The sequence below is a fragment of the Papilio machaon genome, chromosome 6 (assembly GCF_912999745.1).
Source record: "Papilio machaon chromosome 6, ilPapMach1.1, whole genome shotgun sequence".
Classification (NCBI taxonomy): domain Eukaryota; kingdom Metazoa; phylum Arthropoda; class Insecta; order Lepidoptera; family Papilionidae; genus Papilio; species Papilio machaon.
The window spans coordinates 8,590,669-8,618,195 of NC_059991.1; the positions used below are offsets into that span (position 1 = coordinate 8,590,669).

Sequence of the window (27,527 nt, forward strand, 5' to 3'; positions counted from 1 at the left end):
CAGAAACTCACATTTATAAATTACATCTAATTCATTGTTTTATTCAGTACAGTTTAAGAATGAAATAACACCTCTTTAATGGTTTAAGTTACGAAGTTAAGTGAGTGCGGTTCAGACTCTTTAAACTTTGACTACGAACAGAATATTTGATGATACTTAGTAAACAGTATAAGGATTGTGAGTGGTAATAAATTGAGCTAGTAAATAACAACCTGGTACAGTAAAATGTTAAAGCTTTAACATAATTTTAATAATAATATTACCCATGAATTTCATGAACTTTAATACTGATCAGAATATATTAAATAAAAATCAAGTTTATAAGAAACATACAACTTGTGCATATACACTCTTAAATGTGAAATGTACAAGTTATAGAAATTCTTCCAATCACAGGAGAGGAAGACCACCATAGACTCCTAAGATATCCCTTTATGTAGACGTGTTAAGTATAAAGGACATATGCTAGCTTAGAATGTAGCTACGAATTCTTATATTTACGTCTATTGAGTTCCGTTAAAGAATCTGCACCGCACTCATAGACTTAAGATACCAGTAACACCTACATACATTAAGTAGGTGAGCACAACTCGTCTATTAAAATATTTGCTATTTACAAATGACAGGTGATGAAGGACAGCTTACTCGCCCTAGGCCGGCCATCATCGCAGGATGTGTCTGTAAAAAAAAAAACTATTTGTTATTTGAAAAATCAAATAATCTGACTTCCTGTAAGATACGCTATGACATTGAGGGGAAGAATAAGAATCAATGATAATGACTAGTCAAATTTGGTTCCGTCCTTAGGCGTCAAGTGGATAAAATTGATTTAAAAGATTTTTTTCAATTATTCCACGGTTATGTAAGGATGGAGTGGAGATGGATCTGCAAGAGCTGAAGCGGGTCCAAAGGAATGCAGATTCATACTGTCGAAGGCTAAGTTTCTGTTTGGGACGCTGTGTTATTATATTTATTTAAAAAAATTATAGCTATGTACTGTAAAAAATAATATACAAGAATTAATAAGCTCACCTTAATATTTGAGAGAACGTAATTGTGGAACATAGAGCTGTCAGAAATAGAGATGCCACAGACCCTGTCAACAATAAGAAAAACATATTAATAAAATATTTTGAATATATGGATGGATGGATAGATGTTTGTTTGAAGATATCTCCGAAACGGCTGAACAGTTCTTGAATAAATGGCATAGATTTAGAACATAGTCTGGAAGAACACATAGGTTACTTACTACGTTTTTTTTATTCTGCGCGGACGGAGTCGCGGGTGACAGTTAGTTTATTTATAAAACATAGAGTTAGATCAGAACCTTCACTTTGCTAAGTGTCGTTTAAAAATCACGAAGAAAGTTGATTATGTAGTTTATGGGTCTATAGTCAACTTAAGTTACTTCTAAAATGTCTTTCAGTAATTTACGAGTAATTCAAATTTCGAACGGCTATAAATTTTAAAACTTTTATTACTCAATAAAATTCACCGGTGGTTTAAGTCAGAAAACTTTTAGGTGTCGTAATTCTTATCGGGGAAAGGTGAAACATAAAGTTTTGATTCTGCCAATGGGCATAAGAAACGCAATATTACATATGATCAAGATCTGTATTAAAAGTAGCGGTCGCTCGGGAGTCCGTTTGCGCGGAATTAAAAAAAAACCATAATAAATAATAATAGCCTATGTGTTCTTCCAGACTGTAGTGTTTGTGTCTATGGAATAGATACAATTCACTGTCTCATGTACCACACTGGAAGGCACAGCTGTCTCTGGGTAGTTGAGTGACGAACGCGGTACGAAGCGGACGTGCGCCTGCGCTCCAGTGTGGTAGTGGTGAGCCAGTGTCTGTCCTTAATCATCTTTAGGGACCCTATGGTCCTACACAGACTATGTCCGTTAATCCGTTGAGCCGTTCCGTAGATACTTTCAAACAAACATCCATCCATCTACCCATCTAAACTTTCGCATTTATAATATTAGTAAGATATAAGATAGCTTTTATGGTGACGTCATCTAATCATCCAACGGTTTTGGGCCGGTTTTAAAGTTGTTGGCTGAAAACTTCGCAAATGGACAAAATTTTTCGAAATTATCCAAATCATTAAATGATGAAACATGATGAATGATTATATCATTACTCATCTTTCATCATCATTCATCATAGCTTTCATTTAACGATAAAATATCATTGACTCGATAATAACTCGCCGAGCTACTTCAACAAACAGCAAATGTTGTTTGATAAAAGTAAATACAAGAATTGAATACCCAATAAATACTGCTTTATCTCTATCTTATCCGTTAAACAAGCAGACTGAACAAACAGACGAAGCGATCGCGGTTACGAACCACCTACACTGGAGGCCAACGAATGATACAAACTCGTATAAATACTTTCAGATTGTATACAATTTATTGTATAAAGAGTACGCCATCAATTTTGATATTTTTGTATAATAATGTCAAATTGAATTATACTCATCTAACAAGTAAGGCACCAATTAGTAAAATGCGAGAGCATCAATTTTCAGAAGCAAAATTGCAAGAATCAAACTAGAGAGGACGACCTGGAGAAGAAATGTAGAAAGGTAAGTTTCGTTGTCTTAGTTGAATTTAACCGTTGGTTTCTGAGACCAAAACCTTAGTTTGAAAATCGGTGGTAATTAGATATAAGGATAATGTTTTCAGTACAGGTAGTAAAAAATAATGTGCAAAATTCATTTGTAACTATTTGTAGTTTCTGCATTTTTAATATAAATTGAAATCCACGAAGAGTACAAAATGCTTGACGACTTCAACATAAAACTTAATGCGTTTATTAAATGGTATAAAAAGTGGAGACCGAGCGTAAAGACAAGAGAAATTTAAAAAGTGAATACAGACACAAAAATGATTTGTGTCTGACCGCGTCCATGACTTTCTTTTGCTTTATTCCGAGCTATTCGAATTTTTTTTGTTTGAATATGAGAAAATAATTTTGTCCGCACCAGTTTCCAGTGCCGCTATAAATTAAGCTGGGACAATACACGCTGGATAAATCGTTGTCACGTAAGAATGTCGCATTAGGTGCTGCGGGGAGAGGTGGTGAGATTCCCCTCCCGTCTGTCCCCACGACCCGGTGAGATTCCCGTCGGTATGTGACCGGTGGCGGGATGCAGGGTACGGGGTGGGGCCAGATTGAGGTGGGAAGTAATAACAGAGGCATGCCGCAGTTAGCCCACTACGTTGTTATTGCATTGTATTATTTACGTACGTCGCTTCTGCTGAAGGCGACAATTGCCGCTTCTCCGGAACGCTTCCGTGATTTAGATTTATTGCTATTTAGTTTGTTAAACTTCGCTCCCCCAAGCATTGTACGATGGTTTAGTACCTATATTTTATGAAGGTAAAACATTAAGTTTTGAATTGTAGAATGAACATTAACTGTTATTTTATAAACTTGGAATGTCTTTCTATACACGAAATCGGTCTTTCGTGAGTGAGTAAAGTAATACTTAAAAGACAGCAAAAGAGCTTGAATCCTCTTAAACATTGCCAAAATACGATCCTAAAGGTAAAATCAGATCTTAAAATTCAAGCAAGAAATTGACAAAGTTAGTAATTTTCTTTAATTACAAAAGAAAAACAATTAAAGAGCACACATGTAGAAGCATATAAAACAAACACTACTATTATTATGAGTATTCTGGTCTTAAAATGTACAACGTAATAAATTGTTTTATCTTCATTCAAACAAAGGAATAACCGAACGTAACAACACAATGCGCTAGTCATGGAAATCTACTCTCTCTTATCAAAATGTCATTAATTCACCTTAGAGTGCACGATTCTTAGAATAAATATTATCTACAGACCTATCTACAATCATAGGTTTTCCTTCTTTTAAAGTTGATTTATTTGAATGAATGTACATTAAAATGGAATGAATGAATGAATTTAAGTACATTAAAAATACAATTAAACCAGTATTTATTTTTTTGTTTGGAAGATCAAGAGTTTTAAAGTTAATAAGCGAATAATTTCGAAAATACTAGCTTGTCTTCATCGTGAATGTTCGTTATTAATACGTCTATAGTAACATAAAGCTCATCTTAAAAATAGGTCGTGACAACGTAAATGTGAATCTCACTCAGGTACTTTAGTATAATTATTATCCGCGCTAGCTCGTTCATAATTCTGTCGGATTTACACCCTCGTTATGTGAGTTCCTACGAAAATTAGTCTGCACGGCTTTCTTAGGTTATTTACATCAATGTCGCTTTCGTTTATTGTCTCGCTTGTGGCTTTTTATGGATACATCTTAACCAGAAATTTGATAATTAAAAAAATGTTATGGGTTTAATGCTTTTGTTGTCTTTGATGTTGATGTTGATGATGAATTAATATTTTTTACAGCAACCTTGACATGGTATAGGATTAGACAACTGCTTTTAGGAAACCCCACGTATTTTTATTTTATTTGGTAAGTTATAAGACATACTTTTATTTGACTGTAAGTTAAGACAACTAGTTTTTGACGAATAAATAAGTAAAGAGAGCAATGCAGTTAATGCGATTCCATAAATTTGCTACTAACAGCTTACTGCATGTTGCTGTTCCAAGAAATCCATTAGTATAATTTATACGAAATTCCAAGCAGCCGGCTTCTAGCATAAGAAGTGTCGCGGTGGTAGTTAAATTAATTTGTAGGTTATGATTTATCGGACTCACTAAATCTGTAAAGAATATTTGAATTCAAGAAAAGATATTTTGACTCTAAGAGAGTTAATCCAAGAAATAACATAAAAGATTTTTCTCCCGTTGTGTGACTTCGTTAGGCATATCTTTATAAACATTTTTTTTTAATTTAAAACCGCTCGAATGTTTCCAAGTAGATTATGTATCTTGCTATTTATAGCACAATTGAAAATAATATATGCAAACACTTAAATAAATGAAAAGTTCTTACCAAATTGTATGCAGAAAAAACACTTGGCTCACAAAGGGGAACAAAAAACTTAGCCAAGGGGAGACACAAAAAGGAAACTGTTCCGTCTAATGGAGTAAAGTTCAGGAAACAATTTGGCTAAACATTCACTAATGGAAATGGAAGGGAGCCAGCCCAATGACGAAGTGTAGTGAACGTTGATTCGCTTGTTTTTTGTACCCATGCCACATTTGCCGGTAACTTGCGGAATACATGCGTCTTAAAGTTATTAGTTATTTACCATTCGTTTAAACCTTTTACTTTTTATATGTTGGTCGGTGACTACTCTTACTGCTTTATCACAAAATTTTATTTTAAAAAGCCTTAGCAAAAGAATTAGTATGTTGAAATATTAAAAAAAATTAAGTTGAATGTCGAATCACACATTTTACTAAGAATAGTTTGCAAATTAAATAACAGCTTGTATAAGGCGTTAAATTATAAAAAATAATTAATGCAACTAAAAAAAGACACTGTACCAACACTGCACTGAGAATGTGTTACATAAAAGCTCTAGCTTCATCTCATGTTAACAAACCTCAAGCTCGATAATGTACTTTAAAGATTTTACACAAACATCGCTTCAATAAACCACATGAGCAACTGAGTAGTAGAGTTAATAACATTTTTGAACTACATCGTAATATCTCAACTAGCTTGTTTCTAAAACTATTTAATTTTGAACCCTTCATGCAAAAACCGGAATCGAACATGCTACGTCGCGTCGTAGCGATCTATTAAGAAATTCTACATAAAGCGTGATCAAGTTCTGTATTGTATTATACAGGATGTTCAACAATTTTCCGTTTTATTTAAACTTTCCGTTTAAATAAAACGGAAAATTTTAATGGAAATAAGAAGCACAAAAATTAGATATAATGAAAGTGGTTTTTTTTTTTCGGCAGAAGCTCAGAGTAATTTGAATTCATTAGAACAATCATGTTAAGGTACGATAACACTGTATATATTAAGTGTAAGTAAACAACATTAAACACGAACTACAATACTAATTGAAATGTTCAACAAAGTTATGTTAAAACACGATTAACTATAGTTACAATAGTATTACTTCCAGTCTAGCAGTGCTTGTAAACTAACTTATTTGATAGCTATTTCAAGTGGAATTAGACAGTTAAAGAGATAGATTAAAATTGACAACATTGTTATTATTACTTCATTGATATTTCAAAAAAGGAAGATATCAAAAAGGAATTACCACCACCAATCTGGAAAGACTGGAGCGACTAAAAAGGAGAATGTTGTTATAACTCTAAACATGGACTACGGAACCCAAGATGACTCGGATCTACTATTGGTTTTTAACATGAATTATCTCGTGGCAAAATATTAAGTTTTAATAGGTGTTAGCCGAGTGACAAAGAGTGTAATGTTTTTCGCACGTATGTAAGTTTGTTTTTATGTATGTAAATTCCTTATTACTTCTGCACAAAATGTATATAGTGGACGAGAGAGATAAAATTCTACTAAAATAGAATCTATCTACTATCTACTATAACTTATTTCTGTTGCTAAAACTTTTTTCGATGTTTTCAAGTATATCCTAAAATAAAAAAATGTTACACGTAAAATTACAGTTTATTTAGTTTGATTTTAAAAAATGAAACCTTTGTTTTAATCATCAGTCAATAGATGGCGCTATTAGAAACTTTGTCAGGTGTTTTAGGTTTTAAAATTAAGGTTAGGTTATCAGTTAATAGTAAACTCCAGAATCTAAAATAGAATACTCCAGGAAAAAAACTAAGTAACACGTCAAATTTTAAAACATTCATACACAGATTTACACACTCTCGAAAAGCAAACGAACTAGAGTCAAGTAAAATTAGAGCTGGTATTAATAAAACGTCACCGAAAAAAACACATATTGATTGTAGTGTTGTAAAAATATTAAAAGCAAACATTTAATAGAAGCAGCAAGCAGTAAGCAGCGCTTCAAAGGTCCATAACAATTTTCAATGGTCAACTGGCTGAGGCCTGCGGCTGTATATTTCATTTTCGAAGTCCGCCAGCGCCGTACGCCGTCCGTTGTAATATTTTAACAGACGACATATTGCCAGCAATTCTCAATGTTCACATTTCAAATATACATTCTATCGCTATTTAATTTAGAAAACGAATGCCATTTTTATAGGATACTAGCGACTCCGTCCGCGCGGAATAAAAAAAATGCACACAAGATAAAAAAGATCCTATTTCCATCTCCTAGTTCTAAGCTACCTCCCCATTAATTTTTAGCTAAATCAGTTCGACCGATTTTGAGTTATAAATAGTGTAACTAACACGACTTTCTTTTATAGATATAGATTTGTTCAACTTCTGAATTGAATCGTCAATACATAATTTGAATTTGAACATAATTTAAATAACCAAATGACAGTATTATTATAATAAACCAAAAAGTAATTTCTAGGACCGTAAGTTTCTGTTACCAAAATCACAGTTTAAAACGTTTATCTATGTTGTGTCAAAGATAATGACGTAAGAATATGAAGATATGTTTTATACATAGTTTTAGGGTCTCATAAACCCACGGTAATTGTACAAATAAGTCAAAATCACGTCGTAAGATTGACCGCGTCATATTCTAAACAAATTAAAGCCATTCCTAAAATTGAAATCTTTAAAAATTATAGTCTGAATAAGTTGAAAGTGAGTCAATTATTATGGAAATCATAATTCATATGAAAGTAAGGGAACAGAGTCGATTGAAAGATTATTAAAATGTAAAATAGACGAGAAGTTTATTTAATTCGACCGCCCTCGCTCAAGTCACGGCTAAGCTGTATTATTATTTGGCTTAAATATAATTAACACGCTTTCCCTAAGCTTCGAAGTTTAGCTTTAGGTTTTTTAATTAAATTGTTAGGTAACAATGTTTTAGGCTTGTGGACATAGAGGATGTTGTGATTTTGGTAAAGCAAAATAATTGGACTTGTTTAAATTTTTTTAATTTTTAAATATTTTTTAGAATTCACGGGAGAAGAGACGGCGACGCGGCTCACCACTCGTCACGTTCCGTCTTCCGAAATGACGAAAAGTAGATTGCGGAGGTTCGTTTGGCCACGCCAAATGGAGGTCCGTGATCTCTGCCTACCCCTCTGGGTTACAGGCGTGAGTTATGTGTTATTTTTAACTTATGAATTGTATTGATAAGTATTATATTTTTATTTGATGGCAAAAAATTTATTTCGAAATATGAATTTTAAGTGCCCACTTTGTAAAACATTTATAGCAAGAAGAACGCGCTATTCCTTTTTACGCCTGCGGTACAAAAACTATTTAAAAAAAAGTACGATTTATTTAAAAATGTGCAGATAAAGCAATTATCGAATGTTCGTAGTAATTTAGTGCGGGCGTCGCAGCCACTAGAATATCTTACTTCGGTTGGAATTTTTTGAAATTTCTCTCTTCCCGGACCATTTAATGAATTCTCAGTTTTATTTTTTAATTTCTTTTAATACATTGTTACACGTGTTTTTTTAAATGCTATTTGATATTTAAATAAAAACGTTTGGTTTCTATTCTTTATTCATTTGCTTTCACAAGATGCGTTGCAAATCCTACTAATATTATAAAGGCGAATATTTAGATGGATGTATGGATGGATGGATGGATTTTTAGATGGATGGATGGATTGATGTTTAGATGGATGGATGTATGGATGGATGTTTAGATGGATGGATGTATGGATGGATAGATGGATGGATGTTTGTTAGAAGGTATCTCCAGAACGCCAGAACGGATCTTAACGAAATTTGGCACAGATTTAGAACATAGTCTGGAACATACTTATAAAATTTGCAAGATATTTATAGCACTTTGAGCTTCAATTTGTTATGTAGTAATTATAGATTAAATAACTTAAAATGTCCATGTTTTAAAACTGTTAAGTATTGTTTATTCCTTCCATTAGTAAAAGCTTAACAAAAGTGCTCCTTCAACGTGTTCCATTACGCGAATCCGCTTTCTTTTTGTCCCTTCCTAGCCGACTGTTTTGTTTTTGCTGCTCACTTGTGATGCTAAGTGTTTTTATATCACGTAAACATGTGCTATGTTTTCTACTAAGCATTATTAATTGTTAATGTTCAGTATATAGTGTTCGTAATTCAAATTTAATATTAGGTTAATATTTTGTAACCAAAACATTGTTATCGAATTGTATTGTAATTAAATAAAAAAAATAATAAAAAAAAAGAAGATAGAAGATCATTTTCTATAATTAAAACAATTGAAATAGATTTAATTTACGTGCAAGTGACGTACAAATACACAAACAAAAACATAAATCTGTAAAAAAAGTGTTACTCAACTATAATCATACGCTTACAGTCGGATAGAGTCCGTTTACAAAGATCGGGCCGAGACAGAGAGCAGAGCAGATTATTATCGCGAATAACTTTGAGTTTTATACGATTGGAATAAAGTTTAATTTTACTTATCACGTCTATCTACGCTTGCTCTTGGTAAAAAGACGTGCAAAGAAAAATTAAACCTTGTTTCAATTGATTAAAACACAAATTAATTTGGGGTAAACATCTGTTCCTCTCTCTGCCCCGGTCTGTCTGAACGGACCCTTACTGAGCAACAAGGTAAAATCTTGTTCGACATGACAAAAAGTATTCTGCAATATAACGCTTGAAATCAAGTCTTATTTCATAAGTAGTTCATAATATAAATATAAATTGGCTTCTACAAATCCGAGAGGGATTTTAAATTCTATGTACGAAGCTCTGAATTAATAGAGTTGCGGTAAAGTTTGTTCCCATCAATTGCCTTTCTATTAGATTAAGTCACGTAGTTTATTACATTTTTTAACTATTAACAGGCAATAAATATTTGCATCGAGTTTTTTTTCTCGAGTAAGGCCCTTCGTACACAAAACAACGTAATTCTTTGTAACTAATATCGTGTCCTTGCGTAGCGAGTATCGCATAGCGTGGGCTTTGTACTCATAGCAATAAATAGTCGACAAGACTTGTCTATTCGGTCAGTAATGGCATAGGTACTACGCGGCTGTCGCGTTTACAAAATTACAACTGTATTTGCACCGCCATCTTGAAAATTGTAGCGAATTACTCACGACTATCTTGATAAATAGGTAGCGGATTGGCTTTGGCGATGACAGATAGTGTTGACAACTCGTGCCTGTGTACGAACCTATACAATTGCGTAAATCGCTTAGCGACTAATATCACTAGGATTCCAAAATTTACATCGCAAAATATACGAAGGTGATTTTCACGCCCGGAATGAAGAGAAAAATGAGCAATCACTATTACAGAATGTAATCTATGTTTCAAATTTCATCCAGATCCGTTCAGTCGTTATAGATCAGATCAAATTGCAGAAGTTGACCAAGTTAGAACTTAATTAAGTCCCCAAAGTCACGTTGACTTATGACATTTCTAAGCGAAAATTCATTCATTTCTTTAAATTATACTAGATTTTACCCGCGACTCCGTCCGCGCAGAATAAAAAATAGAAAACGGGGTAAAAATTATCCTATGTCCGTTTCCTGGTTCTAAGCTACCTGTCCACCAATTTTCAGTCAAATCGATTCAGACGTTCTTGAGTTATAAATTGTGTAACTAACACGACTTTCTTTTATATATATAGATTACTTTCTTTTCTAAATTTTCTTGAAAATTATTTTTCTGTGGATCAATATCAGATTATGTGGTCATATAACATTTATCACTTATGAATAGTTGAAATAATATCAAATGACGTATTGAATTTTATTGTTATTAACCTAATTAACAGGGAAATGAGTTAATTTAATTAAAACCAAACATGAATACTGTCGGTTCGTGACTTTTACTCTGTTTGTCGAATTAAACAGCGCTCCGCTTATTATATTATTATAATTGATATTGGTTCAACGTGCATCAATATGAATTTTGATTTTGCATAATAATATATTATGTTTTATTTACCAGCGCATTTTCATTAATATGTATTCATTATCATATTTAATACGTCATGCAATAATAAACTATAGTATGCAGATATTATATTAGCTGAAAATAAATACGGCTATAAAATATTTAAGGAATTATATAAAATACAAAATGATTTAGAATAATTGTAATCAAACGATAGGCTCAATTATTAGAATAAAAATAAAATAAAACATAATTTTATTATTACCTTTGTAACTCGATCGAAAATAAATATTTATACAATGAAATTGTTTGTCCTTTACAAAATAAATTCAATTTATTTATCCTCTACGTGAAATGTTTGCTGTTACAAAAGAGAAAACTTTATTAACGTTCCAAAAGAGGATCAATAACCGTACATTTGACACTGATAAAAGTAATACTTATTTCAACGAACGCGTACTCAACGCTCGTTACAATATTTCTGGTGTTCAAATTTAACTGTACCTTTGTTAAGATTAGTAGAATTAATAGTGACAGATATAACTAACTAGCTTTTACCCGCGACTCCGCCCGCGCGGAATAAAAAATAGAAAACGGAGTAAAAATTATCCTATGTCCGTTTCCTGGTTCTAAGATACCTGCCCACCAATTTTCAGTCAAATCGAATAAGCTGTTCTTGAGTTATAAATAGTGTAACTAACACAACTTTCTTTTATATATATAGATATAAATGCAATAGTTTAGTTAGATGTATTTATGTTTGTTAGAAATTATCTCCAAAACAGCTCAATGGATCTCTATGAAATTTAACATGGATGTAGAACATAGTCTGGAAGAACACATAAGTTACTAATTAATAATTAAGCTTTTTTTACATTCCGCGCAGACGGAGTCGTGGGCGACAGCTAGTGAAACTATGAAGAAATATGTTTGAAATAAAAATATTAATACGTGAACGCACGAACGGATGAAGCTAAAAGACGCATATAACGTCAGTGTTGAAAAGAAGTGGTATGCTATTTCTTTTTTATCAAAAATTATTTACTGTGAATTATGTTCGAATTTCAAACAAGAACCGACTTCAAAAAAGAAGTCCCTAAGGTTGGGTGTTTCCTGTTGTTAAAGTCGGCCTACCAACAAGTCTTTACTTTTTCCTACTGGGCCGATAGATTAGTAAGCCGATCGGCCCAACGGGAAACACTTCAAAATACGTTTCTACGAGTATACTTTCTTCATAACGTCGCTTGTGATGGACCGATTTTTTTTTCATATAAAATTGTATTTATGTGCTTGTGTCACAACATTATGTACAACTGTAAAATTTCGATATCTATTAGTATCACTTAAAGCTAAAAAAAACGCCAATTCAAAGTTTATTAATTTAATCAATGTTTTTGTATCGCTTCGATTCTTAGTAATACAAAGTTCTGCTTCGTATTACAATCGTTAATCACAAAAACTTCGATTATTCGAACCGAGTTCGTGATTAAGAATGCTGCAACTGCTTCAATTGTACTGTTGACAGCTAAATTGTTTCCACAGTTGTTTATTTGTCAACAGGCGGTTACTTCGTTCAGCAATTAAACGTTGAAAAATGAAAACACTTCGTTCTTGTTGTTGTTGTTTTTCTTTTTGTTTTCCACGAGTTTTGCGACATGTTTACCGAACATATTTCACAACTTATACGTAAGAGTAGGACTAGAGTAACAAATTGATGATTTCAACTTTTTTGTGTTACATTTTATAAGCTAGCTCTTACATTTTATCCGACGTTCGTAAGGCAAAGGAAAACATCGTGATGCAACCCGCACATATGTGTGAATTCCCGGGAGAAAAAAAGACGGCGACACGACTCGCTACCGAGGCTCATTTGGCTACAACAAATGGAGATACGTGATCTCTGCCTACCCCTCTGCATTACAGGCGTGAGTTGTTATATATCATACAGATTTCTGTCGTGATACAAAAGTGAATAAATAAGATACAACATATAAAGTATACTTCTGATTTAAGAGGATTAAAAATGAAATAAACGACATTATGAAAGAATTTCTTTTTCATTTAGGTATAAGTCCACTAGATTGGCTTTACGAATACTATAATGTTATATATTGCGGTATTTAATAATATAGCGAAACACAAGAGGCCTGCAAATCTTAGCTATAACTCTTACGAGGACTCAGACATGATAATAATCCGGGATAAAGGACCGATTCTTTATAATTATGTCGGACCGGACGCCTCCCTTTCCGCTTACTAACTTCCCTAACCTAATATAAGAAAAACGATGTTATAATGTTAATTTTTGTTGTATTTTATCGTTTTTATTATTATTAGTGAAAACTTTAATTAAAAATGTATATAATTAAAAATTCAGTTTGTAAGAAAATTTTAATTGATACTTGAAGAATTTGTCTCTGCCTACCCCTCTGCGTTAGTAATGTTGTTGTTATTGTACGGAATAAAACATAATATATTTATCATTACGAAAAAAATGCCATACGCATCACTATTTACTACTAGCTGTAGCCCACGACTTCGTCGGTCAGAATTAAAAAAAAAATACAAAAAGTAGCTATGTGTTCTTTCAAACTATGTTCTACATTACTGCCCAATTTCATCATGATCCGTTGAACCGTTCCCTTCTAACAAACATCCATCCATCTGAACTTTCGCCCTTCTAATAAGTAAGATTCTAAGGATTATTGGGTAATCACGTGTAGTACCACGTTTGCAATTACCATCTTGACATGAAATTAACAGATAAAAATATGCTTTGTAACGATGTTTGTAATTCACCTATGTACTAAATACCATACAGAAGATATAATTTAATTTATGGTAAGACTTCAATAACAAATTAACCCAATCCCAGATAAGATAAAAGTTGTATTTCATGTAATAAATATATTAACTTTCTAACTAGATTAATTCTTCTACGTTTAATTTTATATTTTTATTTACTTCATCACCATCAAGGAAAATAACTCCTAAATTAAAAAATAAACAAAGACAGACCGATTTTTTCTTTTGTAACATATTCACAACTTTTCCTACTTCTATTTTCATATCTTAATCTATCTACATATAGTATATCAATACATAGTATAAAACAAAGTCGCTTTCGCTGTATGTCCGTATGTATGCTTAGATCTTTAAAACTACGCAACGGATTTTGACGCGGTTTTTTTTAATAGATAGAGTGATTCTTAAGGAAGGTTTGTATGTATAATAAATGCATAATATAGTAGAGAAACACTGATAAATTTAAAGTTTTCTAATGTGATGTCGTAAATAAGCACGTTTTTTTGCGCTTATATTGCAAACGCTGGCTGAACCCTACGAAATAGACCAAAATAATGTACTACAGTATTGTTCACCTTAAAAAGTTCAACAAGAAAGTCCGCAATGGTATATGTCTATCTCTTAGGGATAACCCAGCATAACCATTTTTATTCTTTTACAAAGTGATTTTAAACAATACAGCATTAATCCTTATCCATTTAAGTACCTTAAATAAATTGTGCATTTATTCTGTAGTAGGTATATTTTGCATTGCACCCGTGCGAAGCCGGGGCGGGTCGCTAGTCTATATATATAAAAGAAAGTCGTGTTAGTTACACTATTTATAACTCAAGAACGGCTTAATCGATCTGACTGAAAATTGGTGGGTAGGTAGCTTAGAACCAGGAGACGGACATAAGATTTTTTTTTTACCCCGTTTTCTATTTTTTTTTTTAGTCCGCGCGGACGGGGTCGCGGATAAAAGCTAGTAATATTATAAATGCAAATGTTTGGATGGATGGATGTTTATTTGAAGGTATCTCTGAAATGGCTCAACGGATCTTGATGAAATTTTGCATTAATGTAGAGTACAGTTTGGAAGAATATAATAATAATAATAATAATAGCCTTTATTCAGATAGATACATACATAGTTACATATTGTTTAATAGTTACATTTCTTTATTTCTTATACTATCTGTGTGCCCGTTTCGGACATAGGCCTCTTCCAACTTCCTCCATTCTTCTCTTTGTATTGCCGTTCTGGTCCAAGTATGTCCCGCTACTGCCCTTATTTCGTCTACCCATCTTCTTACTGGTCTCCCGCGCTTCCTTTTGCCACTTTTAGGGTACCAGAAGTTAATTGATTTACTCCATTTGTCTGGGCCGCGCATAATGTGTCCGGCCCACCTCCATTTAAATTGTTTTATAATCGTGGTTATATTTGTTAATCCTGTTATTTTTGTTATAGTTGTATTTTTAATTTTATCAATTTTTCTAACATTTAGCATACTTCTCTCCATAGATCTTTGGCAAACTTGTAGTCTCTTGTAGTGATCCTTTGTCGGAGCCCAAGTCTGACAACCGTAAGTTAGAACAGGAAGCACACATGCATTAAAGAGTTTTCGTTTCAGCTGTATACTCATTTCCTTGTTCTTCATTACTTCTTTTAGCATCCAATACCTCTTCCAAGCATTGCCGATTCTTGTTTCTATCTCTTTTGAGTTTTGGGCTGTTGTTGATATTACTTGTCCTAGGTATGTATATTCGCGGACGTATTCTATTGTATTTCCGTCCACTATGATAGGCTCTTCAATGTTGTTCGTCATTGCTTTCGTTTTAAGCGCATTCATTGTTAATCCTACTTTTTGACTTTCTTTGTAGAGATCTTTAAGCATTGTCGTTAGTTCCAATGCAGAGGACGAGAATACAACTAAATCGTCCGCGAATCTCAAATGAGTTAGGTTTTCGCCGTTGATATTTAGGCCATAGTCGTCCCATTCTAATAATCGAAAGATTTCCTCTAGGACTGATGAAAATAATTTGGGTGATAGCGGGTCTCCCTGTCGCACACCTCTTTTTATTGCGATGTCGTGTCCTTCTCTCTCTAATTTTATTTTTGCTGAGCTGTTGTTATAAATATTTTTAATTATCCTAATGTATTTTTTTTCTATTCCTTGGTTATTAAGAGCTTCCCAGATTTTTGCATGTTCTAGAGAATCAAATGCTTTGGAGTAATCAACAAAACAACAGTAGAAGGGGATGCCATATTCATTACTCTTCTCAATAAGTTGCTTGACAACGTGTATGTGGTCTAACGTCGAAAATCCGCTTCTGAATCCGGCCTGTTCTCGCGGTTGATTCTCGTCCAATGTTTTAGTTATTCGGCTGAGTATAATTTTGGCAAAGACTTTATATAGATTTTTGGAAGAATATATAGGCTACTAATAAAGTTTTTTTTTTTAATTCCGGGCAAACGGAGTCGTTTGCGAAAGCTAGTATCTAAATAAACATGGATCCATAAGTACTCTATCTACTAAGCATTGAACATTTTTACTTACATAATTATAATTGAAAATGCAAGTAGTAAAATAGTAATCAGACCCTAAAAAACTACAAAGATAAACGAAAATATGACAATTCTGAATTGTGTAATTACTTAAAGTTATAAAAAGTTTTCAGTGCGAAAGAAAAAGCGCGAATGTAATAAATAATAGTAGAGGTCGCGGCCATGATCAGGTGTGCGTAACTGCTTCGCTGATTTACTCGCCAACTTGTTAATGCTCCAATTTGTTTTTTTTTTTAAACATTGTTACTTTAAGAATTTTACAACAATTTTTCTTCAAAACTGTATTTAATTTTTATATTATAATTGAGACAATGTAAGAAGTAGATTAATTGACTATTTATTTATGACCAATTACTAAAATCTGTAATTTTTTTAAAAGAATACCAATAGATTGTTATAGTCTCCACCTAGGGACACAAACCTACCCTAAGGGTTAAAAATTGCGAAGACGAAAATAACATTATAACATTTTGGTACCGGAGGCCTAATTTTAGTCCTCTTTCCTTTCCCACCCTTTTCTTATCAGAAAAGGATGGGAAGGGAAATTGGATTTGGCGGAAGAGGGGACGCATAGGAAAGAGAAATATCCTCTTTCTGTGCGTCCCCTTCTCCGTTGATTAAAGGTATGCAACGCATCGCATTTGCGGATGTCTATGGGCAACGGTCGCCTCGCTATTGCGGCGAATCCAGGTGGCCGTTTGCTCGTTTGCCACCTTATGATATAAAAAAAAAAACATATTTGGACAAAAATGTGATCAAGATCTCATTAATCAAAACAAACATATCTATAACATTGTACCATCAATTGGACTGTCCGTTGTCCTTCCTAATTTACTTTGTTATTTCTTTTTGTCTTTAAATGAAAACATGAAGCAAAGTTACAAAGTTATTATAACATATTTTAGATGTTGGCTAAAGCCCGATCCTTCTTTATTATGTCAGATCTACGGCTCCCACTATCTAATAGAAACCTCCAAGTTTCCCTATCTATTGGAAACTTATCCAATTTAAGGATAATTAAAGTTTCAGCTCAATAAATAACATCTTGATCAAAACGTAACATGACCGGTTTCCTATATATATATATATTTTATTATTATTACATACTAGTTGTAATCAGCGACTACGTTCGAGCGGTATTAAAAAAACTTAATAAGTAGCCTTTGTGTTCTTTCAGAGTATATTCTACATCTGTGCCAAATTTCATCATTATCCGTTGAACCGTTCGGGAGGTACCTTCTAACATCCATCCATCTAAACTATCGCATTTATAATATTAGTAAGATGATTATGTACTAAACTATTTATTTATTTACATACACATTACATATCTTGGAATTACATAACTTTAGTAAATTCGGAAAAAATCCAATTTATAGACCAAGTTTGATTTAAAGAAGCGTAAGCTTAATGTACCACACTTGAAATAGTAAGAGCAAAAAAGAACACATCAGAACTTTAACATTAAACATAAATACAATTTTATAAGCAAAAACAATGACGCTCTTATAAGTTTTTCAAAGAACATTTATTCCCAACACTCAGATTATGAGAGTACTAAGCCTCATCAATCAATATCGAAAATAAATTTGGCCTCAGCGATCCCGAAAACAGATCTGAAAGCGATTCATCTTATCTCAGTTGTGAATATTTTTACAACAAACGAGATACAACTTTGGGTTATTATTCATACAGGGGTTTTTGAGACTGGCTTAGAATTAAAGATATGGTATTTAAATTCAAGGTCAAACAACACTATTAAGTAAATGCTTAGAAACCGATCCACAGATTTAGATTACTATATTACAGGTACTGTAATTAACAAGTAAACTATAGATAAAAAAAAAAATAGTCATTGAAGAGTTAAAAACTCTCATCACTATATTTTTTAATCTACCCATGAATATAAACCAGGATAATTTAAATATTTCAGTAGAGTCGTGTATCTAGCTCAAAAAAAATTATTGCAATTTATTAATTTTTCAACTTTTAAGTGAAACTCTCGCCATCGGGATAAAAAGTTATGCTGTTACAAATTGTGTAAAGCGAATTTATTTATAGCAATCGTTTTCTATTTAAGCTCTTTAACAAAACTTAAGTCGTTACTCTAAATAAGTTTCCTTTAATTTTACTTAGTTCTGTTATTGCGACGAAAATCGTTCGAAGTTGCAAATAAGCACAACTTACTTTTTATTTGCGTTCTAATTGATTGTCAGAGTTAATGGTAGCGGAATTGTTTTTACTTCCGTTTATGTATAAATGAGGAGAAGAGAAAAAGATTTCGAGGAAAACAAACTTATTTAGTAGAATCAAGCGTTAATTTGTAAAATCCATCACAATTAGACAAAATAACAAAGTTAATTTGTAGCAAGGTTCTTTATATTCACGTAATTGCGCTAGGGAAGTAACAAAAATTAGCTTATATTTAAGGGAAGCAAAATGAAGATGAACAAATTTTTTTTTTCTAATTTATAGTCAACACCACAGTCTTAAGTTATAGATTGTGCAAATTCTTGTATTACAGCTTTGTGTGGAATTTTTAATTCGTTTTATAACGATAAAGATCTCAAATCTCCAGAGAACTTAAGGGATACCGTGACTTAATGACTCGTTTAAGTACTAATTGCTAAATTTGTCGACGAAAACACAAGGGATTTCCGAAATAAAAAATTCACTAAAGTTCTGATATAATTACAAAAGAGTCAATTGTGTTGAGGTCATATGAACTAAACTTCTACAATGAAAAATTTATGCTTGCCTATGTTTCCATGACTCATCGTACTATCTTACTTCTTACTTATAATATTATAAATGAAAATGTTTGGATGGATAGATGTTTGTTTGAAAGTATCTCCGGAACGGACGGGGTCGCGGGCGACAGCTAGGTATTCATATTGACCTAAATATGAAAAGATAAAGGTTGAATACGTGAAATATAAAACTACGCACTGATCGCAATTAATTTATCTATATGTCTAGTCATGATGAATTTTTATAATATAAATTGTATTTTTATCGAGAAACCAATGAATTATCATCCATGGAAGCCGTTATTTATATCCTTCATACACCAGAAGTTATGTCGTATAAAACTGACTTAAAATACATATTTTTAACAACACGTTTAACGTTTTGTATAAAAAATGTAACAGTTCCAAATATCTAGAGAAATAGCATCCATCAGCAGATCCGTCTTCTCAGAGCCTAATTCAACACATTTCAATGCAGTGACAAATGTAAGGCTTTTCGCTTTCGGTTCAAGGGAATGTACGTTGTGGCCAAGAAACAAGCGATATAAGAGATTGAAGGGATAAAAAGTATTAATTTTGCTATTAATAAGGTCAAGTAAAGGTTAAATATTCAAGAAGGGCGCTATTAGAACAACCGAAACTGACGTGCATGTATTCGTAGATGTATGAATGAGAGAGGTGCGTCAGAATCGCGTCAATAGAGGTACATGGTCTCCGCCTACTCCTCTGGGCTACGGGCGAGAATTATGTTGTTTGTGTTCAAGTAAAGTTATGATATTCATTTTACTTTTTTACAATAGCTTCCGTACAAAATAAAGGATCAAACAAAATCCCGCGTAAAATATTTCAACATGCCGTACCGAATCGCTGTTTTCATGACCCATATATCAGGCCTCGCAAAAACCTATACTAAAACGAAAATTCAAATTGAATGACAAAAAGATTGACGCGCCCGAGCCCGATAGGAACGGTTTCGTTTCGCAAAGGTTTTATGTATAGCTTAAGAAACTTATTACATTCCGGGAGATACATCGAGGAGCGTAATGGCAAAGACCATTCGTCGGTTCTTTTGTTTCTTGTCACTGCAAGCTACACGTATTGTAACTTGTAAAACAAGGAGCGTATACACTTCGTGGTGTACTTAATTTTGTAAGGTAATGTTTTTACGTGAATATATCGTATGAAAGTTAGGACCACTCACTGCTTAGAGCAGTCGGTATCGATTGCTTTAAGCGGCCGGTGTTGGGTAATGAGTAGCTGACGTTTGTCGTATATGGACCGCACTTGACACTACGTAACTTCTTAAAGTCGTCGGTACCGACTAATTGAAGGGGACCGTGTATGGGAAGCACTGATTTTTGTGTTATCTATCTGGGACATCTGGTTTTCATTATTATAATCAGCTAATATCATTCTACTGCTAGATGTTGTCTACATCTAGTTTTAATTACAAATAATTATAAAGTCCTTGAAATAAAATAGAGGTCCTTACATATTATTTATTAAATGTATGACTACACTTATAAATTTACAGAGTTCAAAGTTCGCAATATACCATATATCAACGTACAAACATCTTAGATGTTTACGAACTATTTAATTCCAGCTCCCACGAGCAATAAACACACGAATAAAATTGTGATAATCTGGATAAGGGCCAAGAGTATGCATCTTCTATTCCCATAAAATGAATACCAAGTTGTTTTGTACAAAGAAGAAAAAGATTTTATTAATGTTGTAATTTAAAACATGTCTTAATTAAATTGAAACCGAATAGAGTCACTGGATTTTTATAAAAATATATGTTACGTGGTTTTAATTTTAATTTTAAATAAGTATCGGTCGCTTTAATCAGTGTAATTAAAATAGTGACTAAGGTGACTTTGATAAAATGATTTCAGGTACTACTGCGAAGTAATTTGCTGTTACCGTAGATAGAAGTAATGGTATCAAATAATTTATAATGAAAAGTAAAATACATCATTAGATCACGTGCGAAATAGGACAGGATTGAATGCTTTTTATGCCGGTGAAAGAAAATACGCCATTTTCGTAGCCGGGCCGAGAGATTTAGTCTAAATCGAATTCACCGCCCACCCCACCAATCCACAACGGCCTTAATTTAACGGACGAATTTGTTTAATTCCGATTCTTATGCTGTGACAAATTTAGTGATTTTTATTCAGGTTGCGTATTTTTTATAGGTTCTTTAAAATTCGAATTTTATTCGATTGTTAAATTCGTTAGTTTAATTATGCTAAAAATTAAAAAAAAAATCTTACAATCGTTTTTAGGCCGCATGAATTTTGTTCGACATAAAATTTCAACGACGCACCTTTTATATAGTAAAATAATATATTTTTTTTTAATTTATTTGTGTATCTGTTTATGTAAATAGTTATTTAGGTTAAAACCAACCGTGTTTAATTCGCTGTGTCAATATTATTTTGAACGTTTAATTTTTAATATTTATTTAACAAATTGAGGTTTATTCGCTTTTATTAAAAACCTTTAAGATTTATAATGACAATATTTAGGTAGTATATTCAGGTTACATTTAAATAGTTCTTTCTTTATTGTTTAACACAGTTATATTTAAAGATATTTTGTAAGATAAACCAATATAATGTCCTTTAGAAAATTTCCAATTTGACTCAAATAGTGTTAAAATCGCGAAATTTTTATACGATAAAAATGCTCAAAAAACACTAGAAATATTTAACAAATACGAGTACTTGCAACTTGTATACGCTCCAACTTTAAGGAAGTGTTAAAAACAATTTAATTAGTAGTGCAACTCTCTCGTAACTTGCAGCTAACTTGATGTTCTGCATTCAGGATAACTTTGCAATGTATGTAACAAGCTTTATATTAATATAACAATATCTGCAAACCTCAGAGTAAGCTGCAAATGTTCTCAAACTTTTATGACTGCGTTGACACATTTTGACGTAGAAATTGTTGTTATCGTTTATTATTATTTACGACTCAATAATCTTAAAATATTTATTCAATAAGCTATGTCGTTTGATCATCTATTATTTTTTCTTTATTCGGAATATTTTAATTATTCTTATAAAGGGTGCTCGGATATTATTTTGTAGGTTATAATTATAATTATACTACACAAACTTTAGTAGTAACTACTACAGCTACGTTACATAATAAAATTTCTTAGGCAGTAATTTTCAAAGGAACGTGTACATTATTTAGGAGAGTAATCAGAAAATATAGCACGAATTTTCTACCTAAAATAAATTTTACGCGAATATTTTGATCCTTTTAGGTGTTAATACAACTAAAGAACAAGAGCTAAGGTGAATATTTTGGCAAATGTATAAATTTCATTTTACAATTTTCTTAAAATAAATTAATCTAGAACAAATTTAGATTTTATTAAATATACAGCAATTCAATAAATAGGAAAGCGAATAAATAACGTTACTTTAAGTAGTCCTGTATATTCCCCCACGGACCAAATGCTACCATGATATTGTCTTGGCGAATTCTGAAAAGAAAACATTAATTAAATATTCATTATGACGAATTATCACTCGTCTTCGGTCAAGAAAAACTCGAAGGAGCCTTGTTTATTTTAGGTGTTTGTAAGAATGCTGTTACGTGTATTTTATCGATATCGATAGATTTTTAATGTAATATTTTTTTTACCGCAATAAATAATACTTTCTCTTACCTAATCCTTTCATACGAGAAAATTATTATAAACGAAATAAATTAATTATCACTCGGACTAATACTCGTACTAGCTGCCTAGATAAGGAATAGTTAACAATCCGTTCTAAGAATTGTTACATGCATTCTTGTATAGTTACAGGTGGTTCTTTCAATTTCATATTTATTGTGTTGTCCTGTCGTTTTGTTTTTTTGTATTTTACAATTACTATTTGTGTTCATATTTATATTTACAGCCAATAACCATATGCCACCTCTGTACAGTTTATCACTTAACATCATGTGGAATAGTTATGAAGCGCTCATTTATACATAATAAAAAAAGTTTACGGTTTTCCTCGACAAAGTTACGATTTGTTTTATTATAGCCAAAACTGTACGTTGTTAAAGTAATACTTGCTAATTTTATATTTAATACGAATCGATAAAAATGCTTGAAGTATCGATAGATGTTTGGCCCATCCCTAGCGTCTAGCGGCGTCTATTAACGCTATTACGTTAATGATTTGCCCGAGCACAACACCATCCGAAGTACAAAACAAAGCTTTTAATAAAGATATTTTAAGGAACCCTTCGCCTTACTTTATTCCTTTTTTTTGTCTTACCGCATTCATTTTTAACAAACCATCAAAAAATTAAAACGACCATTAAAGTAGAAACAAACATAAATGGATGGATGGATGGATCGCCCGAAATCAATATGCGATCTTAAACCATTTTTGCTTTGAATTTACAAAAAAATTTAATAACTCTAATGACCACAACAAAATCGATAAAACGTACCTACTATTATTTAGACGGCGATCGAAAAACTGTGACTAGTTGTCACCGTTCGGGTTTTTAGTCGAAACTCGCACTTTTTTTCAACATCTTTTTGTGTATATTCCCATCCTTTCCCGAACAGGCGTAAATTTGTTCAGTATTCACTACTCACACGGCAGTTATGAACCCGTGACCTTTCGTTATGCAATCAATGCCTAAAACCACTTAGCTATTGGTACTTCAAAGATAGAATTCATTATTTAAATTAATTAAAAAAAAGAATGCAAAAAATATAATAGAGTGCCGTTTGCTTCTTTTCCACTGCGGCGCGTTGGTGTGTATTGTTAATGTGTGCCATAAATTGCTCCTAACCATTCATTTTATTGTACGTTTTGGGGGCGCAATTGTTTCCTTTTATTTCTTTTTGAATCCGTAGTTTCCTGTTCCTCGCGCTCATTTGTTATTTAAATGCTTTGTGAGATTTAAGTAATGATATGTGATTTAATTTTGATTATAAAACGAAAAGTATCGTATGCATTAGATACGAAAATAACTGATGGTTAGTTGCTTCCAAAACATATGCCGTGCATGCAAAAATATACATTTATGAAAAAAATAGTTCTATTTTTAACTCAGTCTGATTTATCAGTTTGAATTTAATTGAACAGAACATTTATTTGATCTGCCGGAAACATGCGGTAGTTTAAAAATTTTATGAAATAAAAATTAATCTTATATTTTTGTATCCCCCTTGTAATTCGGAACAGCCGGACACTCGCCGCGTGAACCGGACGCAATAAGCGATCCGGACGCCTCCAACGCGGCGCTCATATAAAAAAGCAATAAACTTAAAGTTTGCATTACAACCGGCAATAGAATATCGCCTTGAATTTATTTCCATTTTACCTCCAACACTGCGTAATTGCCAATTCCCTTTTGCTTGCGAATCGTTTAGTGTTTTTTTATTCTTTGTTTATGAAAAACTTTTGTGCCTATTCCTTTGAAGTTATACAATTTTGGTATCGAAAAGTTTCCTTTACGGTTGATGTTAGATAACTGATTTCTGATATATAAATTTGTAATTGATCAAGTATTTTAGATTTTGGTACGTGCTGTTACCATGGTTAAACATTTAACAAACATGCAGTGATAAAGAGGGAAAGAGAAAACAGAGAGTGATTATGTGAAAAAACGTGATAGCAGCTTCAATATTGCGCCAATAACTCACAGTGTCCGTACAATGGTAATTAAACTACGGCGAAATTAAAACCTTCGGTGACGTAAGCGGTTTTTAATGCAAAACAATGGCCATTATCGTTGCAACGGCCACAAGGACTCCCATCTGACGCGCCAATCAAACCGCGCTATGTTACACCAATCACCCCAGAGAATTAATTTCCTATGTAGACGATAATGAACCGAGTTCCGGGTCATTTGCGTCGATATTTCGCGACCGTACGATCTGGAATCATTGCTCTGCGCAAATTTGCCCGCGGTCCGTATAATTTTCATCCATTATCGATTGAATGGAGCTCGGAATGGAAACGTTACTCGTGTGATTAGACAGCGTGTTTAATTTAGAATCAAAATAGTGGCAGTCAAAAACGGTATTGAAATTAGATAGTACATTTATTTTCCCGATCATGAAAACGAATAAACGGCTACCTGAAAACGCTGAATAGAAATGTCACCACTTCCCCAAGAAATCTGCATAAAGTTAAAAAGTTGCAGAAAACTCTTCCCCGTTTTAATAGAGCCTTGTTTTTCCCTGAATAAGAAGGGTTAAAAATAAATCAACTTGTTTTGAAACGTCAATTTTCTCGTGAAGGAAAAAATTGGCAAGAAGTTTTGTTTCCCGAAATTTCAGTGAAAACTCTTTAATGGAATGTCGTTTAGCGAGGCAACCCGAAAAGTTAGCGACAGACTGCCATTTGTCACATTTTCTAATCTAGGTTTTGTCTTCAAATATCTTTGCGTAAAAATAACTTAATAACTCACTAGATTGAAAGTTATATGAAGGTTATTATTGTATAAACGTACGAAATGGTGCACTTTGTATTATGTAATTTATTAAAAAAACATATTGTGATGTTTTAAATGATAGAAGATGTTTTATTTTTATTTTTTGTTTTTTGTTTTCTGATATTAATCAGATACATATCTTAATATTCAACATTTCATTAAATTATACAAACTTTCGTGAGATATTATCATTAACTAATATAGAAAACTAAATCATTTGTCCGATATCCACATCGACTAGTTTCGAGCCCTTCGGGGACCCTTCATCAGGGTGAGTGGAACTGGAATATTATTTCGGCGAACGCGAATAAATTCTAACTTAAAATTTCAATGTATGCCAGGAATGTTTTAAAATTTAATAACGTGAAAATTAAACTAGCTATAACTTTTACGTACTTTCCAACATGTAAACGCAAAAATTCCATAGTGTGGTACAAAAACATCGTCAAATCATTTAAAATTTACTTGCTCATATTACTTATTTTAATTAAGGTCTATTCATTTACATTTATCAACATTGCAAACGACAATTCAATAAAAAAAATGAAAAGTTGACTTGTGATATAATAACAAATAGCCACAGAGCAAACTAGTGATAAATTTTCGTGTAACTTGCACCACGGCTCCACACGTGCGTCCCGTGCTCACAAAATACAACCGCTCTATTTGCGAACACTAAATTTAGAACGAATTTTCGTAAAATCGTATTCTGCAGCAAAAGTTTTACCGCATTTCAGAAACGTTAAATTCCGATTTATAAAAAAAAAAACTATTTTAAATTGCCTGTAATTAAATTGTACATTTACACTAGTTACTGAAACGAAAAGAGCTCCCATCGTTTTCATTTTTCTAAACTAATTCTGATTTTAATAATCAAGGGGGGCTGAACACAGTAATAATATTGTATGATGTAAAACTAACTTAAAACTAAGCATATTCATACTTCGCGAGAGTAAATAACGATCTAAAGAATTGCGCTTTTGAGTTAAAAAAGATAAACAACAAGGTTCTTGAAAATGTATTGTCAGGTTCATATTTTTGCTTCAAGAAATTTTAAAGTAAGCTCATTATTTCAGTTACAGCAAGGAAAGGCCATTTCTCTGCGTCTATCCACCGTGAATTTTTATCTGAGTGCACAGACAGTTTGAAATAACATTTCATAAGAATTGTCTATCTGATATTCATTGAATTGTTTCGATTGGTTTATCCGAATAAAACTTTAAAATGAGAATTTTATTTCACCGACTCGAATTTATTATTTATGAGCAAATGACCAGTGATACATGGACATAGTAATTGCAAATATTGTTTACCTGCCATGTTTTAATGCTAAATATTAAATGGACAATTGAAGTCGGCAGATCAACATCTAGAAATACTTATTATGAAAATTAACAATAACAGTAAGCTTATGTATCCTTGTATTTGTTTTCAATAGTACGTAAACAACTCGGACATACATTAAACAACACCTTTGCTGAGCCGTTTGGAATATTCAGAGTCGACAAACAGACATAGAAGCTAGAGGTAGCAAATATTTGAGTGATTGCCATGTACAAAGCATCGGTGGATTTTGTGAATTGTAACGCTATTCATGTTTAGTTATTGATGAGGTCTGAGTGATTCGGAACATATCCCAATGCTGCATAAATACGCGTACCAATAAAGCAAAGAAATATAATTTAGATACACGCCTACAAAGTATTTTTATTCGTAACTATTTATTATAAGTGAACCTGAACTGAAGTTTATAGAAGTAGTTTTTGAGTTATTCTTCATCATGCGTACCAAAAAGTCGGCTAAGAATATTATTATAGACAATTTCGCTTTCTTGGCTTACATAGGCTAAATTATAGGACTTTCATAATCATTATGTATGGAAGAATTAAAGCTTTTTAAATGTGCTAGATGAAAGTCCGCGATAACATATTGTTCCGCGGTGTTTATAATTTTATACTACCATTGTTGAGCCTTCTAAAGACTTGTTCTAGAACGAATTACGAATGTGAGTTCAAATACTCCGTTTGACTATTTTCACGTTTTTATAATCTGCAGATACAAAAAACAA

General features: G+C 32.5%; 1 protein-coding gene across 1 annotated transcript in view; it reads right to left on the minus strand.

Annotated features, from left to right (window-relative positions):
• Positions 1–557: 557 nt before the first annotated feature.
• The window catches only part of LOC106709936, a 185,570-nt gene continuing 158,600 nt past the window's right edge, over positions 558–27,527 (minus strand). Inside the window, exons 9-10 of the mRNA XM_045678459.1 lie at positions 1,033–1,096; positions 558–678 (exon numbers count right to left, since the gene is read on the minus strand). Of these exons, the coding sequence (XP_045534415.1) occupies positions 663–678; positions 1,033–1,096 (80 nt within the window). The 3' untranslated portion in view covers positions 558–662. The remainder of the gene's footprint in view (positions 679–1,032; positions 1,097–27,527) is intronic.